The 24,065-nt window shown below is 36.8% G+C and overlaps 2 protein-coding genes across 3 annotated transcripts in view; one reads left to right on the top strand and one right to left on the bottom strand.

Moving 5' to 3' along the window:
• The window catches only part of LOC100330530 (olfactomedin-like protein 2A), a 50,067-nt gene extending 46,462 nt beyond the window's left edge, over positions 1-3,605 (bottom strand). For both annotated transcript variants that reach the window (XM_087300726.1, XM_087300727.1), the window contains exon 1: positions 3,497-3,605. In XM_087300726.1, the coding sequence (XP_087156852.1) occupies positions 3,497-3,565 (69 nt within the window). In that variant the 5' untranslated portion in view covers positions 3,566-3,605. The remainder of the gene's footprint in view (positions 1-3,496) is intronic.
• A 2,334-nt stretch (positions 3,606-5,939) lies between these two features.
• nr6a1b (nuclear receptor subfamily 6, group A, member 1b) overlaps positions 5,940-24,065 on the top strand; it is a 61,057-nt gene continuing 42,931 nt past the window's right edge. The window contains 1 exon segment of the mRNA NM_001033720.1: positions 5,940-6,088. Within this exon segment, the coding sequence (NP_001028892.1) occupies positions 6,025-6,088 (64 nt within the window). The 5' untranslated portion in view covers positions 5,940-6,024.

A 24,065-nucleotide genomic window follows, 5' to 3' on the forward strand; every position in this document is an offset into this window, starting at 1 on the left:
CTGTGGCGACCCTTGATGAATAAAGGGACTAAGCTGAAGGACAATAGCAATGTTTTTTAAATGTCTTTAAAACACTGTGAGCCATAACTTAACCAATCAGACTCAGCAAAACAAGATGTTTTTTTCAGTGGGTTTGTTATGGGTTTATGGGTTCTTTATTTATGAAAAATAATACAATTTTTAGACAAATCTCTGTATTAAAGTGCACTTAAATTAAAATCTTTCTTTTGATCTTTCTGTTTAAGTTATATTTTAAAAAGCAAACCATTATGCTACAGATCAGTAAGGCATTCAATCAGTCTCAGTCAAATACATAATCTACAGAAACTATTGATTTTACCTCCTAAATCATGCAGTCCTGGAGGGCCGGTGTCCTGCAAAGTTTAGTTCCAACCACAATCAGACACACCTAAACTAGCTAATCAAGCTCTCTTACTCTCCTTGCAGGTGTGTTAAGAGTTGGCAAGTTGGAGCTAAAATCTGCAGGACACTGACCCAAAATGAGTTTGAGAACCCATAGTTGAAACCAGAATTATTAGCCCCCCTGTTTATTTTTTTTTTCAACAATTTCTGTTTAACGTAGAGAAGATTTTTTTCAACACATTTCTAAACAATCATTTTAATAACTCATCTCTAATATCTGATTTATTTTATCTTTGTAATGATGACAGTAAATAATATTTGACTAGATTTTTTCAAGACACTTCTACACAGCTTAAAGTGACATTTAAAGTCTTAACTAGGTTAATTAACTAGGCAGGTTAGGGTAATTAGGCAAGTCATTGTATATCGATGGTTTGTTCTGTAGATTATCGAAAAAATATATATAGCTTGAAGGGGCTGATAATTTTGACATTAAAATGGTGTTTAAAATTTTTTAAAATAGCTTTTATTCTAGCCAAAATTCAAAAAAAATACTTTCTCCAGAAGAAAAAAAAAATATCAGACATGCTGTGAAAATTTATTTGCTCTGTTAAACATAATTTGGGAAATATATATATATATATATATATATATATATATATATATATATATATATATATATATATATATATATATATATATATATATATATATATATTTAATTCAACTTCTGAACTGACTTCAACTGTAGATAAAATCATAAAGTTGGTACTAAAATCCAGAACAAATGGAAAAAAAATTAATCTTTAAATTTAGACTAATTTTTCCAATTCAGACAACACAAATGTATTATTTATGATAACAGAACACTGAAAGAAAATATTTATCTGATTTATTACATTTTATTGTAAGTGGTTGCAAACTATTTATATGGGCTAAATTTAAACAAGCAAATAAAATTTTGTAAGGTTCAACTTAATTTGTTTGTTTAAATTGAGCTCATATAAATTGTTTGCAACCTCTTATCTTCATCCTTTTTTATCATTCACTGATTTATTTTAATATTTAGCAAATATTTAAAAACTACATTTCAGCCATTACATTAAAATGAGTGATAGCGAAAACTTTTCATTAAAATATAATACAAATATTAAATGCAGTACAAATATGAGTATACCTCTCACAAATCTTTCATTTAAATTCATATTTTCAATATGCTACAATATTATATTTGTGCATATACATGTACCACTAGTGGTATACGCAGCCTTCCTTCTAGTGGTACTCGGAGGAATTGCTGAATAATTCAAGTACAAAACAAAAAGAACACACTTTTAACCCTTTGATGCGTACAATAACACCAATGTGATCAGTAAATTAATTTTAATAGGCTAAACCTTTTATTGTATTTTCAATCTTCTAATGTTTGTCATGTATTCTATCATTTGAAGCTAATCTCCTCCCCATATTTGTAACGATTGTTGGGGGCGTATCCTGTATTTTGATATCTCAATGTTGACAGGTAGGGTTTAATGACATGCTTTTGTGACACACAAAGCCTATAACAGGCAGTAAGCAGATCTAATTTCTAAATTAAATATGTAAATCCAAAACATACATTTAAGGTTTTGATTTCAAAGATATACAAACAATTCACATGCAATATCTATTTCAAATATTTTCAAAAACATTTTAAATATGAATATGATCACAAATAGTCTTTATTTACGAGGTCCAAGGAACATTTCCAGGTTTTTATGAATAAGCTACTATATGTTAAAACTTTACATTGAAGTACAGCAGTTTTCTTTTTACTTTTTAAGAACAGTGTCGTTTCTAATTAACTTTTAGAAGCACATTTTAATTTAAACATTATTAAGGGCAGTGTTAATGTTCAAGCTATTTCTTATGTTTAAAGTGGCTGACAATAATAAATATTCATAATAATAGAAATTATTAATTTCAAATTAATCTGCCTCATTTTTTAACTGTACAGAGCTTTAGCTGCTTAATTAGGCCTGCTATACGCTACTGTATTTTAATACAGGTCTTCATGGTGGATCTTGGCGAGACTATTTTTTTCTGAGATGGTACTTGCATTAGACCACTGCATTAGGTTAATTAGTAGTAAAGCCAAATATGGAGCTAATCTAAAAAATTAACTTACCAGTTCAAACACTAGTACACCCAAATTATGTGTTTAGGAAAAATAAGAAATACAATTTTAAAAAATTAGAGAAGCAAACAAAAAAAAAAAAAAAGATTTTTGAAAATTTGCAATTTGTAATTTTGTTTTTCCAAAATTTTGCATGCTTTTAAATGTATTTTCCTTCTATTTCTAAACATGTCTAGTGAATAAAATATTATTTTAATAATATATCTGTTAAATCAATCTGTTTTCTTCAAATGTACCTATATATTACAAGTATTCACTACGAAAGTGATAATAAATATTCATTTTCAAAATGCGCAATATGCTGAATGGCACAGTATATGAATTGGAAAACCTGTAGGCAACATCTATACTGTGCACTTAATTTGAACATTAAGGCTGTGGGGAAAAAAATCGCCATCTTCTGTGCAGGTGCATTAAAACAGAGCACCTGAGATTTTAGACAGTAGTGTTATCATATTTTCAGTCATAAACCCGAGAGCTTTGAACTCGTGCCAGCGGTGCGTTGTGCGCAGTGTGTGTGCCCCACTGAAGAGTTTAATCCCCGCTCTTTCAAAGAAACCACCCGTGCTAATAATCATTTCAACGGAGTATAAACAGAGCATGCACTGAACGGAGGTGCACATGATCACATATATCCGCTGTTATCTACAGTACAACCCTGAAAACAAGCCATTGCATAGACTAAACTTCCAGCAGACAATGTTTAGGCTAACTCATTCAGAGACTAATTACAACTTTTATTTATAAAAATCTAAATTAATTAATATTAAACTCACTAAAATAGATACTGTTCTTATGAATTATTACATGCAGGTTTTAAGTAAAGTATGCATGAAATAAATAACTGATTTAAAATTAACGAGTGATATTACAGTAAGCGAATAAACATTGTTGCAAGCTTATATAGTAAATGCACACGAATGCAAGGCTAGTTTTTCATCTTGAACTTTTTCTTACCTTGCTCTGAGATGAAACATGACTGGACATCATGAGCAAACACGCCACGAGCTCCACAATCCTCCACATCTCGGCGGTGTGTGACTGTGAAGCTCCTCTGTGCGAGTGTGTGAGATGCGCGTTCATGCGACTGTAAAGACTACAGACTCACCATCATCATCATCATCATGACCTCTCTCTCTCTCTCTCTCTCTCTCTCTCTCTCTCTCTCTCTCTCTCTCTCTCTCTCTCTCTCTCTCTCTCTCTCTCTTATAGCAATGCCTCCACCTGCTGGAAAACAGCGGCAACAAAAGATGAATGTGATTTTAACAACTCGTTGAATTAATGAGTTTGTGCCTTAATATTAATTATATAGCCTAATTTTGTATTGTTGTTATTATTATTAGTTTAGATGGAAATATTGTGAATCCAAATTAATTGTAATCTCAGTCTTTTGTTTAGATTTAAAAGTAAAAATGCTGTTCTGTTATTGTTCAAGCTTTAATACAGTTTTTCTCCATTGGTTTGACTCTTTTCTTGAAACAGTAATTACATTCTCAAAATTATAACATCATTTGGCAAAACAGTGTTACAGTTTAGCACAACACTATAGCTCACTTACAACATCTCATACCTTTCCCAAAACAGTTCACTTGTATGTCAAAACAAATTTTTTTTCTCATTTAAACAGTCAGTGCCTCCAAAATGCTTCGTAGCATGCTGCCTTTAGCATTGTGTAAGTACTGCAAGTCAAAATGTTTAGATGTTTTGTCGTTATGGCACAGGACCACTAAAATAACCCTCATGTCCACCTAACTGTCTTAGCCCTTCATTGACAATGGTTTTTGAACTGTTTTTGTCAAGCTAACAGAATACAATTGTGTGTAAAATTGAAAAAAGGAAATAGAATTTTAGGGTAAGAGTAGCCTCCAAGGTTTGACGTCACACACTGCACTCATATTGCCAAGGAATATGGTAAATTCTTTTTCATTGTAATGATCAACCACACACAAAGTAACTTCCACATATCAGAGCAAAATAATAAATAGCTGTAATGAATTGTAATCAAATGTTCCAAGGATTCACCTATACAGTATGGTATTCAATATGGTCTTGACTAATTTTGACAATTGAACAGACTATTGAACAGGTTCTGACATTTTTTGTCAAAATTGAGTTATTGACATATTCTTATTAATTGATGGCTTATTTACATTATGGGATGTTTTTTTTATAAGTTATTTACATTTTAAGACTTTTTATTTAAAAAAACAAATGTTAGACACATACTGTTTGCTATGGAATGCAAAAACTTTGAAACTCAATATCTCAAAATCAGTCAGAATGCAGTTAGAACCTTATAATTCCAAGGTGACAATATAGCTTAAAAATGACCCCAAATTTACATATCTTTACGGATTTACATATCTTCATGTAGCCTAATAACTGCGGTAGCCTAGATTTTTTTCAATGTTTTACTTAATTAAAAATCTGTTTATGTTTTTCATATTATTCTACAGCAGTTTTTGTGTATTGTATTTTAACATTAAGTGTATTTATGACAAGCTAGCTGTGTCAGTTGTTTCAGATTTGACACTAGAATGAAAGCTCGGACTGACTGACAGACTGACTGACAGACAGACAGACAGACAGACAGACAGACAGACAGACAGACAGACAGACAGACAGATAGATAGATAGATAGATAGATAGATAGATAGATAGATAGATAGATAGATAGATAGATAGATAGATAGATAGATAGATAGATAGATAGATAGATAGATAGATAGATAGATAGATAGATAGATAGATCTACAAAATGTAATTGACGCAGACGTGTTGTAGTAAATGTCCACAAGACGGCAGCAGAGCACAATATATACAACTTGAATGCCAACGAGTATGAGATGGAAACGTTGTATTCACTGGTTTATGTTGTCATCCCAACGTTGTTCAAAAGGAAAATAAATCGTGATTTAAGACACCAATAATCATTTGCCAACTGTTACAAAAAATCCAATAAGAGTTATAAATTACATAAAAAGATATTCACATATATATATATATATATATATATATATATATATATATATATATATATATATATATATATATATATATATATATATATAGCACTGAAGATGCGGGCTTTTATCATTTCTTGCTTTCGCTGGGAGTTCAACCGACATTAGCATTGCTATCGAGCTACAGAAAGGTCCATCATCTTTTAATCAATTCATCTATCTATCTATCTATCTATCTATCTATCTATCTATCTATCTATCTATCTATCTATCTATCTATCTATCTATCTATCTATCTATCTATCTATCTATCTATCTATCTATCTATCTATCTATCTATCTATCTATCTGCAGAACTTCAAATCCCAGAAGGCCACACGGGGGCGTGTCGTCACGTGACCAGGGCAAGGTGTTTGCCGCTATCATGAGCGCTTGACACGGGAGCGCGGAGTGCAGAGGGCTCGCAGAGGTCAGAGCTCAGACAGCAAGCGGACCGAGGAGAGACTCTCATCTGCAGGGAGGATGGAGGTGGAGAACAGACCCAACACATACGACTTCTCCAAGCGCGACAAATTACTGAGCAACCGTGAGTTTATAATCTACAGTTAGTTATTCACATGAAAGTAATGATGCTCAATCATTTACAATCATCTGAATTTGCATGCATGAGGTAATTCGTATGGAGTGCTTAGGTTTTGTTTTGCTGTTTGTCTCTTGAATTAGCTTGGGTTTTTTTGTAAATATTATTAATATAGTGCATTTTAGAATTGAGGTAAAGTTTGTTTTATATTCGCACATTTGTTCAGTGTCAACTTGACATGTTTATGCTATTGTGAATATTCGGACTGAAATCACATGTAAATATGACTTCAATACAACATTAGCACTATTTATTTGACTGTGATCAATATTGTGCATTGATAAACATTGTCTGCTGATGTGATTTGTCTATTTAGAGTTCTGAAAATATGTTATTAAGGAAATAATCCAAATGTGTGAATATAAAACCAACTTCACCTCAATTATTTTTGAGCTCTCTCAATGCAGTTCTATGGGTAGCGTTAATGCAGTCTGTGTTTTTTCCACTCGTACGGAGTAAATGTGTGTGTAATGTGGTGAATGGGTGCATAGAGCTGGAGTTTTGGGGACAGATAGGTCTTTTAAAGCGCTGCTGAGGAATGTTTTTTATATGCACGTCCGCGAGGAATCGTAAAAGATGAACTTTTGAACTTGAGCGAATCACCCTCGAGCGCCACAAAAACACGTCAATGACAACAAACAGCCAGCTGTAGTATTTTTAATCAGGGTGTTTTTTTTCTTGGGGGAAAATCAATGTAGCCTAGGTAAAGTGACGGATTATTTGTGTAAATACATTTTACACAATACGTTTTTAATAAATAATTACATTTAAACAATTACAATAATAATAAAAAAAATAATAAAACATTTTTCCGAAGTTTACGTGAAATTTTGTATTTTATTTTGTTTGAATATAATTTTTGCTGTATTAACTCCAACATGTGCTGTAATTATCGGAAGTCATGGTACTACCCATACCTGTCAACACTGGGATGTGAAAATAAGGGATATGCCCACCATAATCACCCCCACCCCCCCTAAATACGTTCATCTGGGACTGTTTCATTGTAAATAAACTATTAAATGGTCAGTAATATGATTTATTATTATTATTAAAGAACTAGAATCAAGTTATTAAATCTCATTAATCTTTTCTTCACTGTTTAACTTACACATTCTGATTAAAGAGCAACAAAAGAATCGTTTATTTAGACTTCATTTGATTACATTAAATAACAGAGGTGTAATGTTAATTAAAAACTGCACACATCTAAAGTTATAATGAAAACATTCCATTGCTTTCCTAACTTTTTATGCTCATTTAGGACAAAATTAGTTGTCTTATTCATCAGGGGTCGCCACAGCGGAATGAACCGCCAACTATTCCAGCATATGTTTTACACAACAGTTGCCCTTCCAGCTGCACCCAGTACTGGGAAACATCCACACTTATTCACACACATACTCTACTGCCAAATTTAGTTTATTCAATTCACCTATATCACATGTCTTTGGACTGTGATGTAAACCGTAGCACCCTGAGGAAACCCATGCCAACACAGGGAGAACATGCAAACTCCACACAGAAATGCCAACTGACCTCTAACCAGCAACCTTCTTGCTGTAAGGCAACAGTGCTAACCACTGAGCCACCCTAAAATGAGATATCAAAGTGTTAAATCTTATAACCTAAAGGGACATTCATTTATTCATTCGTTCATTTTCTTGTTGGCTTAGTCTCTTTATTAATCTAGGGTCGCCACAGCGGAATGAACCACCAACTTATCCAGCACATTTTCACGCAGTGGATGCCCTTCCAGCCACAACCCATCTCTGGGAAACCTTAAAGGGACAGTTCACCCAAAGAAGATATTTTGAAGAATGTTAGTAAAATAAGCAGCCATTTACATCCATAGTAGGAACAGAAAATACTATGGAAGTCAGTGGCTTTGTTTTCCCTCTAACAATCTTCAGTATATTTGTGTTGAATAGAAAAACAGGTTTGGAACAAGTGGGCGAGTAAATGATGACCGAAATATCTTTTTTAAGTGAACTATCCATTTAACAGCTTAAATTGAGGGTGCAAGACATTCAGATTATGATAATGAATAGCAAAATAATCTTCTAAGATTCATACACTGAATGATTGAGTATATGGTGTGATATTAGACTTTATAGTGTAAGTGCATACTAGGGCTAAACAATTTGAGCATTGAACATCACAGGATTAGTTTATTTATTAAGAGCCCTTATTATGCATTAAAAAAGGTCATATTTTGGTTATATGGGTCTCCAACAACAGGTTGATGTGCATGCAAGGTCAAAAACTCTTTCATTGTTTTTATTATATACATTTATTTTTATCGAATTATCCCAGCGACTTCCATATGATTCGTTCAGCGATTCATTTGTTCCCAAACCCCTCCTTAGCGCAATGCTAATCTGTGCTGATTGGTCCGATGACCCAGTCTATTGGGATTGGCCGACTGCGATCAGCAAGACAGAGAGAAATGCCCAGCAAGGCTTCTCAACAAGTAGTCAGAGTGCAGAGTGTATGTGTGAGCCCAAGGCAGGAGTGCATTAAAGCAATGCAGTTAAACAGTTAAACACTTTTCATCTATTCTTAACCATGACACACATTCAGTATTAATCCACACAGTGGCAGAAACTGAACTATTTTAAAACTTGACCACCGCACATGTGTAGAAACAGCTGATGGTGGCCATAGCATCAACAAACGACAGTAGATCACGAGCTGACAAATTTAAATTCGTAAACAAAGCGGTATGCGCCTTCAATGTGGTTTTAGACACGATATGAGAATATAAAGAGATAACCAGATACAGTACAAGCCGCGTGGAGCAGTTACAAGTAACAACAAAAATAATTACATAATTTGCAAGCTAGAGAAAACAAAGACACGACCATTTTAATTGCACTTAAGTTACGTACAGTTGTGAAATGGAGGAAGAAACTGATCCATGAAATGTTACTGTGAAGTTCCTGTCAGAGCTTGACAGGAACTTTACAGTACACAGTTTATGGATCAAAGTCCCACACACCAATAGTCCTTTAACAAACGGCTGACGAATGCCCTGTTGTAAGCATGTCGATTGCTGAAGCACTCATTAGAAAAATGACAGGAACGCAGCACAAGGCTGGGGCTATAATGCTGAGGTATTTTTGCAAATATAAACTTCAACCACTGACTCTTCACATCCTCATCTTTGGGTAGGGACACTGACACTAAGTTTCCCTCACACTTCAGAGCGCAGCGTCTCTGCGACATGATTCAACTGGGATCTGCTACAGTGTTTGTCTTGTCTTCTTTTTTGCTATAGTGTGTAGTGCTATAGTGGCTGGGGGGTTTAAATTTTCTTTGGTCTGCACGTGCAACAAATAGGTGGGGCTTGAGTTCCAAATCGACGCCACGTCGTCACAGCTAAAGATTCATTACCTCCACGATTCATTTGGACTACTTTGAGCTGACTCTTTTATAGATGAATCAATAGTTTTAAACACAGGGCACTTTCAGATTTAAGCCTTAGCTGGATATTTCACTTCACTTAGAGCTGCGTTACACACTACATGGACTGTCATTTTCAAAAACCCATTAAAAATGGCTCTTTAAAGATTAAAGATAAAGATAATATTAAATATAATTTTTGAAAATTAAAATGTTATTTTACATTTTATTGTTCAATTTCTTAGTTTGACTTCTTGGAAAATCAGCAAGCACTGTTTGTTTATTTTTGTTTGCTTGTAATTTATGGAGTTTATGGAGATGTCACTACATAGAAAAAGACTTGCTCACTCCAGCTCGTCTAAATTAATGAAATTTTTCCAAACTGGTGAACATATTTTCATATCGCAATATACAGTTGTAGTCAAAATTATTAGCCCCACTGTTTATTTTTCTCCCCAATTTCTGCTTAATGGTGAGAAGATATTTTCAACACATTTCTAAACATAATAGTTTTAATAACTCATTTCTAATAACTGATTTATTTTATTTTTGCCTTGATGACAGTACATAAGGCTTAACTAGGTTAATTAAGTTAAGTAGGCAGGTTAGGGTAATTAGGCAAGTTATTGTATAAGGATGGTTTGTTCTGTAGACCAGGGGTTTTCAAACTGTTGGTCGCACAGTGAGGAAAGGTGGGTCGCGCAATGTCACTATAGCTGCAGCTATGTTTATGTTGCAGAGAATCAAAACCAGTTTGATAATGACTATTTAGAGATGATTCAGTTTTTCGAATGAATTATTTAGGTTATAACACATGAGCTGAAACAATGTGAATCAGCATTTATTGAATGACTGAGTCAGATTCATTTGTGTTGAACTGTCACGTGTCTACGTCAGTAGCGTGCAGCACTCATGATCGCACCCGTGAAGTGTTTGGTAAAATGGAAAAGGTTTTAAAACTAAAGGTGTCGCAGACTTCTGAAACATGTTCAGATCAAACCAAATCTAAAAAAAGAGCCACACAGAAAATATGATCAGTCCTACCTCGATCTTAGTTTTATTGCCGGCAGAGGTCTAGAGGGTAAGGAAGTCCTGCATTGTCTTTTATGCTTAGAAAAGCTTGCAAGTGCTAGCATGAAACTCTTAAAACTTAAACGGCACCTGACAACAACACATTTTGCAAATGTCAACAAAGGTTGATCATATTCTCTTTTTTTTAAAAAAGAAGCGTATCTTCGCCAACAAAAAATTATCACAGTTACAGTCAGTATGCCACTAAAAGCACATCAAGCCTCATTTTGCGCATATCAAATCGCAAAATCCAAAAAGCCGCACACCATATGCTTTTGACTGCTTTGAATGGATACAATTTTTACCCATTTTTCAATATAAAAATATTATTGTGGGTCTTGGGATTGAATTACTTGCCTAGGTGGGTCCAGGAATGAAAAAATTTGGGAACCATTGCTGTAGACTATCGAAAAAAATATAGCTTAAAAGGGCTAATAATTTTAATAAATAATATAATTTTAATTTAAAAAAATTAAAAACTGCTTTTATTCTAGCCGAAATAAAACAAATAAGACTTTCTCCAGAAGAAAACATATTATAAGACATAATGTGAACATTTCCTTGCTCTGTTAAACATCATTTGGGAAATATTTAAAAAAGAAAAAAAAAATCAAAGGGGGGGCTAATAATTTTGGCTTCAACCGTATATCACAGCAAAGCAAAATATGGCAATGTCAGACTTTTCCAATATTGTGCAGCCCTAGTGCATACTAGTGTATTGTGTGTCATTTGGGAGGCAATTTAAATCTAGATGATCAGTGTTACCATAGCAGCGCCGGACTGGTCACTGCACATACCAGAATACAACTGTAATCAGCAGCCTTGACCTTTCACTTCTGAGTGACCCTTCTCCTCTTGCTGACCTTACAGAGCGGAAAAAGACACAGAGAGAGAGAGAGAGAGAGAGAGAGAGAGAGAGAGAGAGAGAGAGAGAGAGAGAGAGAGAGAGAGGAGATGCCAACATGTATCTTGTTTGCAGGGTATTTTTTTAGTTTAGGTTTGATTTTTATTACATTGATTACATTTTTATTTAAATGTTTTTTTGTTTGGTTTTTATTTGTGAAGTTTTAGTCTTAGGTATTTTAAAACAGCACATTAAGTAAAACATTTAATTATTTGAAAAATAAAACCTTTTTTCTTTGTGAAAAAATCAATTCGTAATAGTAACTTTTAAATAAATAATTTCAAGTAACAAACATTATTTTGGTTTATGGTTTTATCTTTAGTTAACTAATAACGTTGTGCACTTTAAATGTAAAAAGGAGTATTACAAGTATGACTAAACAGCTTTAAGCCCCGTTTACACTAACGCCCCATTCACACGAGGCTTCAGTGTCAATGCTTGACAGAGGGCACGTCTGAAGTTGGGGCTGACGTAATCGTCATAGCAGCATCAGCCAATGAAATTAGTCAGCAATAGGCCACTGTCTGAGCTGGTGTATTTGCATACAGCGATCTGATTGGCTGGCGCTTCCGTCGGCACTTGAAAAATTGAGCAAGTCTCAACTTCCGCAGCGAGCAACACCTCTGAAGCGGCGCCGACGGATCAACAATGCAGTTCGGTAACGCCTGCCGACACCCATTCAAAGTGAATGGGAAGAGTTGAAGCTGACGCCCCGTGTGAATGGGGCGTAATGCGTTTTAGTTTTAAAACAGCGTTTTAGATTGAAAATGATCCGTGTCCACACTGGCGTTTCATCTAGCATTTCCGAAAAACTCTCCGTCCACACTACACTTCTGAAAACGCACATCACGTGACCACACACACTCTGGATTGCGCTGCAGTGTATACACGCGTCTGAGCTCCAGGCAGTCAGTGAGTGCTTTGAGCACACCTCCCCAGGTGAGAGTTGTACACATTAGACATATCTCAGGGTCCCCGTGGGGTCTTAAAAAGTGTTTAAAAGTCTTAATTAAAAAAAATCGAAATTTATGGCTTTAAAAAGTCTTAAATTTGCTGTTCTAGGTCTTAAATATTTTTGCACAGGTCTTATTTTTGCGATGTCCATGTAACGCTACATCTAATGCTCATTTAAATTCTTTTTGTTGTTGTTGTTGCTAGGTTTTTGGGGTGTTGTAGTTCTTTATTTCACTAGTCCAATTGTAATTTGCACTATGATAACTACAAAAAGGTCAACTTGCAATAGCCAATCAGCTTTCTGATATTAAACTCAGTGCGCGCGACGAATGTGACATCATCGCTGTGTTTGCGGAAGTTCGCTTTGAGTGCGCGCGACATGATTTCGGCTGGCAGAGTATGCCGTTATTTCACTGACAAATGTCGCAAGCGCAGTTTTATAAGTTGGGAGCGCTGTAATACGAGAGAGTGAATCTCTGCTCACGCGCCGATTTCCTTTGTTCATGGACAAAACTGCTTTTGAGCTTTCAAAACACATTTAGTTTATCTTATTGTCTATATCTAACGACACATTCCCTGATTTTGGTCTTTTGAATTTATTACTTGTTCTCAGGTTGTGTGTTTTGGCTGGGAAGATGAAGTAATATGTTAATTAATGTAGACACGTACACTGATTCTGCTCATTAACTAATTGCTTACATTTATTTCCTATAATGTATAAACTTATTAGCCCCTCTCACACAGTGATACCGGTAAATATCTGGAAAATTTCCGGAACGACTTTACCGGTATATTCAAAAAAGCGCTTTTCACACAGGCGAGGACGTTACGGAAAATTTCCGGAAAAGAGCATTCACACATCCATTCCAAAATACCGGTAAATTCTGACATCATTCACCACAAATGAGCTTTAAACGGCTGCGCTTGTATTTGTAAACATTTGACTAAATTACAAACTCTGTGGATGATCAATATTGTGAACTACTTTCGCAGGATCACTTTCGCATGTCGAGATGTTCATAATATGTGCGTGTGCAGGCGCTCACAGGCTGTTTCACAGGCACACGCAAAGCTTGAAGGTAAACAAACAACGGCTTATCATAAGCATCTCATCGATGATTATTTACACAGTTGGCATTAAGAAGAACATATAAACGTGATCTGACTAACTTCTAGCAGCTAAATGTGTCTGGAAAAATATTCAAAGGCTTTTATTCTCACAAACCGCGCGGACGTAAATGCGTCTGACTGTTGTGATTGGCTAAAGCAGACGTTTAACGTCAGCACGTTCTAGACGTGCACGCGCTTATTACGGTAATCTTCCATCTGCATTCACACAGCGCAGCATTCCGGCAAATTGCCGGTAATGTTACAACTTCTCTTTCCGGAAAATAGCCAGAACTAATTTACCGGTATTTTCAAAAAGGACCTGTTCACACATACAAGCTTTCCGGAAAATTGCCGGCAATTTTCCGGAAAGCTTGTATGTGTGAAAGGGGCTATTGTATGGTATACTTTTATAATGACCATTATTGATTATTAAAACTGATATTCAGCAAAAGAGACGGTATGTTTCGTATTTTCAATGAAAATGATAGGAGGCAGTTATGTTATAGGCTCCATTTTGTTATAAATATGCATACAAAGAAGATGATGCTCATAAATATATTGCTACACGACGCCTCAACATTTTTGGTGCCTGTTAAGTTTATATCGAAATGAAAATAGGCAGTTCCTTATGTCATGTTTTCACTTTTTTGTTAAGAAAGTGAAACAACATAGCCAGGGAGATGTGAATGAGGTTATAAAGTACACTGTTCCCTTTGAAGATTTAGCCTACCTGACTTGTCCTCAGGAGTTTGTTTTCCATATTAAACTTACGAAGTCTGGACTTACAAGGAGAGGATGCAGATCTGAACCGTGTTTAGGCTACTTAATATTGTGGAAAAAGCCCCAATCAAATAGGCGAACGTCTGCAGCCCGCCTCTGTTTTCAGATATTTCCGTTTTCCCCCATGCACACTGACCCGGCGCAGGAGCAGCGTGTTAAAATGAAAATGGCCTCTTTAGTGTTTCCAAAGAGCTCAGTTTTTGGCACTTGATAACTCCGACGTAGTGTTGACAGAAAGTGTAGCAAAACTTATGCGCTTTAAAACTAAAAGGTTTTAGTGTTAATGTGACCTTAAATATTAAACAAAAGAATCAAGCTGATTGCAAAATTAAGTGAATGTGGGTGTGTGTGTATGCACACGCTTAATTGAGATTTAGTCTTGAAGCTTTGTCACCCTTCCCCCACAAATAAACAATCACACAAACACACGTTATAAACACTGCAGATAAACTTCCTGTCCTCCCACCCACACACACACACACACACACACACACACACACACACACACACACACACACACAGGGCTCATAAACCCCTCTCGCTGCTGGCCATTCCATGACCCCTTGTTTTGACCCTCCTGTTGCCATGGAGACCAGGATGACTGACCATGTTGAACAGGTAGACTGGCTTGACCCCAACTGTTTCGCTTTTACATCAATTTTACATTAGAATATGCATTTACTGCATTTTAAACTAAATTAAAAGGATTCAAAGAAAGTTTTTTTAAACAGCATTGCTATAAAAACTAGGACTCAATGCAAGAACTGTCATTTATTGCTTGCTTTGAAAAATCTTTATAGTGTATTATTTAATCATTTTACCATTATAATTTAATCGTTATTTATTGCATTTTAAAGAAAATTCAAAGAATATAAAGGAAGATGTGGACGGAGGTCTCTCCACACCCCTACCGTTGTGCAGCATCCACTTGGATAATGCGATGGCAGCCACAGGACAACGGCGCTAGTGTGTTCACCACACATCAGCTATAGGTGGAGTGGAGAGACAGTGATAGAGCCAATTTGGTGGATGCGGATGACTGATGGGTAATGGCCAATGGAAGGAGGTTGGCCGTTGGTCTTTACGAGAAGTTATTTTTAAGGACCACAGAGAGTCAGGACCTCAATTTAACGTCTCATCCGAAAGATGCCGCTCACTGACAGTATCCGCTTGTTAAGTGTGACGTCACGCGAAGCCTCTTCCAGGTCCAAGCGCTCTATTCAACTGAATAGGGAGACTTGTGAAATGGTAATAATAAACGTTTACAAAACGATTTAATACATTCGAAAATCACGATCGCAATATATATGTCCATGCCTAATATCCAATGGCAAGAAAGTGATAAATTGTTTTATAAATTGTTAAAATTTTGGTATTTGTGATGCAGCAAGCCCAGAGATTGTTGTGTACACTATGACTTTATATAAAATCAACTTTAATGTGTGATAGGAATAAAAAGTGATCATAAACTAATGATTTCTCAACTCAAATGAGTGGCGGCTTGCACCCGGAAACAGTATTACATACGTCACCACTTAACAAGCGTATAGTGTCACCTTTACTATACTGGGGCATTAGGACTCCTGCTGATACAATAGACAATGCCATCGTCCATCACCGATGGCCTATAGACAACACGATGCTGAGCTGGCATCGCCGATGCTCCGCCCCATCGCAAAGGCGCTTGCGAAAAATACACACTTAGGCCCCTACTACCACGTATTACCACGTAATACGTCTTAGTGTTAAAATGGCATTGTAGAACGAAAATAATCCACATCCACACCGTGTTTTACCTAGCATTTCTGAACAGCCCTACGTCCGCTGAAAATGCATAATGCCTGCAAACGAGTGCTAATCTCCTGGAAATTGCACATCTTTGTCAAAGTCCTCAAATAAGTGACGCACTTATATCACTCCCGGATATATATATAAATATATATATATATATATATATATATATATATATATATATATATATATATATATATATATATATATATATATATATATATATATATATAATGAAAGGTATAATTCAAATACAATAAAGAAGGATAAAACATTCAATTCAAAATTAAAACAGAAAATGATCAATTAAAAAAATTATGAACTATTATAAATACATTATTATAAAAAATACTGTAATAAACTATTAATTAAAACTATAATATTTACTCCATAAAATGTAAACAAAAAAATTAGTACCAAAAAACACTTTTTTTTTCCTTTTTGCATTTTTTTTCAATTATTTGTAATATTGAAATTACTCAGTGAAAATTCTTAAATCATTAAGAGTAAATCCAACTTTTAGTCTTCATTATTTTACACGTACTGTACCGATCTTGATTATAGGCTTAAATACCTTTTGAGTGTAGATTTACACACACACACACGCACACACACAGATTGTGATGGGCAGAGGTGATGGGGGTCGGCTTGGATCCTGTGTCCTTGGATCTGAATGATGAAGCTCTGGAAAATGGAAAATAAATGGATATTCAGGTTACATTTCAGCACTACATCTGTACAGCTCCTCACGCTCACTCAGCCGAGGGGAACAGAAGGCATCTGGACAGGGGGAGGGGTGTGTGTGTGTTTGTGTGGATCTATACCTGCCTATATGCATGCCTGAGTGTGTGTTTGTATACGAATACTAATGTAGAACAGTAGACTCTTTATAAACGTGCAGGAAGAGACAAAATAAGGTTTTCACCATGTTAAAATAACTTCTTCTTTTGTTGTTTGCTTACCCCAAGATCCTTTTAGTGAAGGGTTAATTAAAGAACCATCTTTTTCCACTGTAAATGACCTTTTGTGGAAGTAAAAAATTTCATTGATTTTTTTAAAGGGCCTTCAATGGAGCAGAGTAATTTATCTCATTTTTACAATGGTTATAATATGTTGTATTTCAAAACATTTGTTGTTTTAGTCATAAAAACAAGCTCCTGTTTGTAGTTTCTTGTGCTGTGTTCACAACAGATGCGGAACACGAGAAGTAATCATGCTATTTTACATTTACATTGAGTATACATTTTGAGTTTACTCGCTTCATTTGTGCATCAAATCCGCTTCATTCGCACATCAAATTCACATCACATTAGAAGCAAATTCACTCCACGGGCAGGGCGTCTCTCTGCCCAGTGACTCTAGCTTCGATGCTAAATGGCTATCATTTATTTTGTTGAGAGAATAGTTGTGTTTATGTGTTCAGCTTAGAGCTGCACGATTCTGGCTAAAATGAGAATCGCGATTTTTTTTGCTTAAAATAAAGATCACAATTTTCTCACAACTGTATATGTAAAATAAAAGTATGGCAAAAACAAACATATGGCACAACATCGATAATAATATTATGTGTAGGTCTACTGGTTTTATAAATAATTCTATTCTACTTATAATAATTCTGATGTTGAATTATTATGTTTGAGATATATGCTTGCTGTCTGTCATATTAGACAAATTTATTCACTGGTAAAATCAGACATTTGCCATTATCAGATTATATTCAGCAATATATAAGCTAGAGTAGTTATACTGACATTGTAAACATTTATTTTCATTCACAACTGTGGGTTCGCTATGAAAGAAAAAACATTTCAAATGCTTGCCGTAATCATAATGCGATATGATCATTTAAATAAAGTGCACACTTTTGGTTTCATTTTGACTGCTAAGCGCTTGTTTATACTTCGCACACGGCTCCCAAATGATCACTCTGTGCCACAAACAGAAAATTATATACAACTGTATTACCTGTTACTCGCAACATATGCAGGTTCTGTTCACTAAAGTAGACGCACGCGTCTATTATTAAGTAGAGCGCGCGTGCCCTCTCTATAACAGCTTACGGTCAGCAGCTCACGTCACATGTGATTTTCCCGGCCGCGAAAACATCATTATATAACAACAAAAATGCCATTATTAGGTGAATTATACCTTACAAGTTCCTTATGTGATTCATTCAACATCATTTGGTAGGTGTTAATGTCACTGAGCATCGTGTGTGAAACAATGAAAAGACTCGTGTAGCCACCTTTTCTTCTCTCCTAAATTTGAAAATATGATTGACAGAATCGTAGAAATGCTGGATTAAGATCGTCTAGGGGGTCGAATCGAGATCGCGATCTTTTAACCATTAATTGTGCAGCTCTAGTTAAGCTTCGATCAGAATCAAAGATTCATTCATTCATTCATTTTCTTTTCGGCTTAGTCCCTCATTAATCTGGGGTCACCACAACGGAAAGAACCGCCAACTTATCAAGCATATGTTTTATACAGCTGATGCTCTTCCAGCTGCAACCCATCACTGGGAAACACCCATACACTCCTATTCACGCTCATACTCTACGGATAGTTTAGCGTACCCAATTCACCTACTGTATACCACATGTTTTTGGACTTGTGGGAGAAGGGTCTGGCTGCAGAGTTGCACTTGCATCTTCAGGCTTGCACTCTCGGGAGTGCACGCTCAGGCACCCACGCTTCATATGCAAGTGACGTCACCTGCACCTATCACGTCACTTGAAATCAACACAAATAAATCAAAAGTAAGTTTCCAGGTCGTTTGCGTGCCAGTGACCCCCCCCCCACCCCCCAGTTAGTATATTCATATGATCATATGCTTTGTATGCTTTGCTGTAAATTTACCAAAGCAGGCTGCTATTAACATTCATACCAGGAAAGCTTATTATTTATTTATATCAACTATCAGGTCTAAATATACACACAAGGTATTCTTCCACAGTTATGAATAAAAAAACACCGGGCAAATTTGAATTTTAGTTTTTATTTTAAACATTTCAACATTCATTTTGTAGTAACAGATGCACTTTATGGACTTACAGCAATGATTCTTGAACGACTTGGGAAACTATTCTTTATAACTATTCCTTGTAAGTTAGCACGTCTGCTCAGGAGTGCATCAATATGAAATCACAGTTGCAGCACAGCTTCAATAGTCTCTACATGATCCCAGCCCAGTTTTATAGGTCCTCCAAACATAATGTCGAGATCGACTGAATAACGGAACTCAACTCGCTTAGCGGAAAGAAATTGGCACTGATGATGTGTAACATTACTGCAGAGCTGTTGTAAGGCAAGCATTCGTGGTTCGTTACAATCTGTTTACGTAACTATAGCAGCTCTGGCACCTGTCGCCGTATGTTGCCAGAAACTACAGTAGTGAAACACTTTGAAAAAAGGCACTTGAGTAAGGGTGACAGATAACAAGTTTGTTGCAACGATCTTAATGAAATCCGTTACCTTAGAGATTTTTCCGCCTCAGAGACACCCTTAAGTTAAATTACCGAAGGACTTTCATGCAAGCGGCCACAGGTGGTGATTGTAAATGACGTCACTTGCAGAGGAAGCGTGGTTGCCTGAGCGTGCAAGTCTGGAGGTGCAAGTGCAAATCTGCAGCCAGACTCGATTGACTTGTGGGGGAAACCGAAGTACCCGGAGGAAACCCACACCAACACGTGGAGAACATGCAAACTCCACACAGAAATGCCAACTGGCCCAACCGAGGCTCGAACCAGCGACCTTCTTGCCCTGAGGCAACAACGCTACCACCGCGCTGCCCTATTCAGCAGCCCATGTAGTATAAATATCTAAAAGCCCTCTTCAGTGAACTGCTAAAGATGATTACAGCCAATATCAGCCGCTGTACATTGAGCAGATCTGAATATATCTAAACCTGTTTAACATCAGCCGTTGTCTAAATACCATCGCTTACTGGTTCAACGAGTGCTGTGAAGAAATGTGTGTGTGGTCCAGAAGCAGACGGCGAGCACTGGCTGCTGTTAGATGATGCTGCAGGAGTGTGTGTGTCCAGATCCACCATATGCCATAAAGCAGCCCTGCGTGTGGCAGATCAAAACCCCACAGCTGTCAGAGACTATAGCAGATCACACTCGCACACACACATACTCGCACACACATCGAAAACATGTGCACACAACCATGCAGACACATACACATTCTCAAACATACACACACACTCACACACTAACATGTACACATGTATACACAACTATGCAGACTCATACACACTCTCAGACACACACACGTGCACACATACTCACTGCCATGCAGACTCATATACTGTACATTCTTAGACATGCACACACAAACATGCATACAAATACACACTTTCAGAAATGCACACACACATACAAGCACACTCAAACCCACGCTCACACATTCACACACACAAACACACAGGCATGATGCACACTCATATGCACACACAGTCACACACACACACACACACACACACACACACAGAAATGCAAGCGCACCTTCACACACACACACTCACACACACTAATACACTGTCACACTCACACACAGAAACGCAACCAAACACTAACACACTCATACACACACACTCCCACACACACATACACAACCAATTTACACTTGCGCACACTCACACACTAACACACAGTCATACTCATACACACACACTCATACACTCCCACACACACATACACACAAACAAAATTTACACTCCCGCACACAGTCATACACACATACAAACGCAAGTGCACACACACACACACACACACACACACACACACACACACACACACACACATTTAAACACACTAGGACAGTCATACTCGCGCGCACACACACACAGAAACACAACCACACACACACATACATACACACCCTTACACTCCCACACACACAAAAACAACCAATTTACACTCGCACACACATACTCATACACTCAAACAAACGCAAGAGCACACTCACCCAATCACACACACACTAACACAGTCATACTCTCACACACACACACACAGAAACACAACCAAACACACATATACATACACACACTCATAAACTCCCACACACACAAACACAACCAATTTACACTCGCACACACACACTCATACACTCAAACAAACGCAAGAGCACACTCACTTACCCAATCACACACACTAACACAGTCATACTCACACACACACACACACACACACACACACACACACACACACACACACACACACACACAGAAACGCAACCAAACACACATATACATACACACACTCATAAACTCCCACACACACTAACACAACCAATTTACACTCGCACACACACACTCATACACTCAAACAAACGCAAGAGCACACTCACTTACCCAATTACACACAATAACACAGTCATATTCACACCCACACACACAGAAACACAACCAAACACACACACACACACACACACACATACATACACACACTCATACACTCCCACACAGACATACACACAAACAGATCCAATTTACACTCGCGCACAGTCATACACTCATGCAAGCGCACACTCACACACACTAACACAAAGTCATACAAACACACAAACGCAAACACATTCACATTCACTCAAACACACACACAAACACTCATACACACTTTTACACACATCAATACACACACACATTCATACTCGCACACAAACACAATCTGACACTGACACAAGTACATACTCATACACACACTTACTCTTATACACACACTCACACATGCATACACACACACACATACACTAACTCATGAACATTCATACTCGTTCACACACACATACACTCGCACACACACATTCACACTCAGCAAACCCACACACAAACACACTCACACACGTGTCGCCTGCTGAGGGGTCGCAGGGGCCCTGTCCTGAGGGACAGGAGTGAGACGAGTGGACAGATGGATCTGAGCGATAGATAACAGAAGAAGAGTCATCTGAAGACAGAGAAGAGCCTTTGTTTCAAAGTTCCTCTTGATCTGATGGGAAACTGATGAGTGTGTGTTCATTCTAGAAACATTTACCAGAAACATCATGATCAAATGCCTGCAAACACGTTTATTTGGAGGAATTTAAGGGGATAGTTCACGCAAAAATTAAATTGACTCACTATTTACTCATGCTCAAGTGTTTCCAAACATATGCGTGTCGTTCTTCGGCTAAATACAAAATAAGATTTGAATTATGGCTGGACGATTTGGCATAAAATCAAAATCTCAATTATTTGAGCATTTAAACTCGATTACAATTAATGAACGATTATTTTTTTTTTTTTTTTGGCCCTCATAGTTTACTGACAGGTTTTGTACAGTAAGTATTTTCACATATTACAAGTGAGAGATGCTTGAATGAAGGGTGCATTACTTGACTTTAAAATAATTGAAGGAAACACACGCTATCTACTATCGGTTTATTTATTGAACATCAAGGCTGAACGACTGAAGTTAAAACACACATTGCCTAAAACAAACAGTCACTCTTTCTTAAAAAAAAAAAAAAGTCAAAATAAATGGTCACACTTTATTTTAATGGTCCGTTTGTTGAATTAAGTTACACTGCATCTACATGCCAACTAATTCTCAGTAGATTATAAGTAGACTGTTAGGTTGGGGGGGGCGAAGCAGTGGCGCAGTAGGTAGTGCTTTCGCCTCACAGCAAGAAGGTCGCTGGGTCGCTGGTTCAAGCCTCGGCTCAGTTAGCAGTTCTGTGTGGAGTTTGCATGTTCTCCCTGCATTCGCGTGGGTTTCCTCCGGGTGCTCCGGTTTCCCCCACAGTCCAAAGACATGCGATACAGGTGAATTGGGTAGGCTAAATTGTCTGTAGTGTGAATGTGTGTGTGGATGTATGTGTTGGCTGGAAGGGCATCCACTGCGTAAAAACTTGCTGGATAAGTTGGCTGATTCATTCCGTTGTGGCGACCCCGGATTAATAAAGGGACAAAGCCAACAAGAAAATGAATGAATGAATGTTAGGTTGGGGTTAGGGTTAGTGTAAGTTCTTATAGTCAGTTAAATGTCTGTTGAAGGAGCAGTATCAGCAGATATTACAGTTTTTCTTGTTTGCTTTGACCTGGTTAAAGAAACTAGGTTCCACTTCATTTTCATTTTCACTATCCAGGCAGAGCAAAAGACCGGTCTTGCAAATGTGTAAACTCTTTCTCATTGGGTTGACACATTTTCCCCACCATTTTTCAAAACAGCTAACACGGATGTCATTCAAGCAGTCCAAACTCCATTGTTTTAGTTATGGTAACCAAACAGAAACCATCTATTCCTAACTATTAGAAACTACCAACATCAATATGAATTCAGTGAAGCACCGGTTTGACACTACTTCACACAAATCTTCAAAAAGCAATCAGTCTGCAAACCTTATGAAACGGTGGAAGGTCTGTGTTGTTCTGTGATAGCATGGATGGAGGAGGTCAATAGTAGCTATGTCTTATACTCCCAATAGATTTGACGGTATATTGGTTTACATGCGTTTTCTCTAATATTTACAGTATTTTATTCCTTTTGTCTGTTTTTACAGTATTTCAGTTTTCAGCCACAGTTTGAAAATTGTCATGAATTCAATATAAATGTAATCAAAGCATTTCTTATTTTGGATTCAATTCTTTGCAAAAAGGCAAATTTGACAGCCCAAATAGAAAGACAACAAATGGCATTGGCAATAGGCTACAATGACAAGCAATGGTGGTGCACTGAGTTCTGTATTTTGTTGTAAATTGTGTAATGATTAATTGAAAGAGCTCATATACTTGTTTGCAAGTTGTGTTGTTTGAAGGTAAAACTAGCTTTTGTTGCATATTTTAAATGTTTTGACACGGCATGTGCCTTTTGCAAGCAAAATGTGTCATTTTGACCATGAGTGCCGCTGTTTAGGCCTGTG

Source organism: Danio rerio, chromosome 21 (genome assembly GCF_052040795.2).
Source record: "Danio rerio strain M-AB ecotype USA chromosome 21, GRCz13ab, whole genome shotgun sequence".
NCBI lineage: Eukaryota > Metazoa > Chordata > Actinopteri > Cypriniformes > Danionidae > Danio > Danio rerio.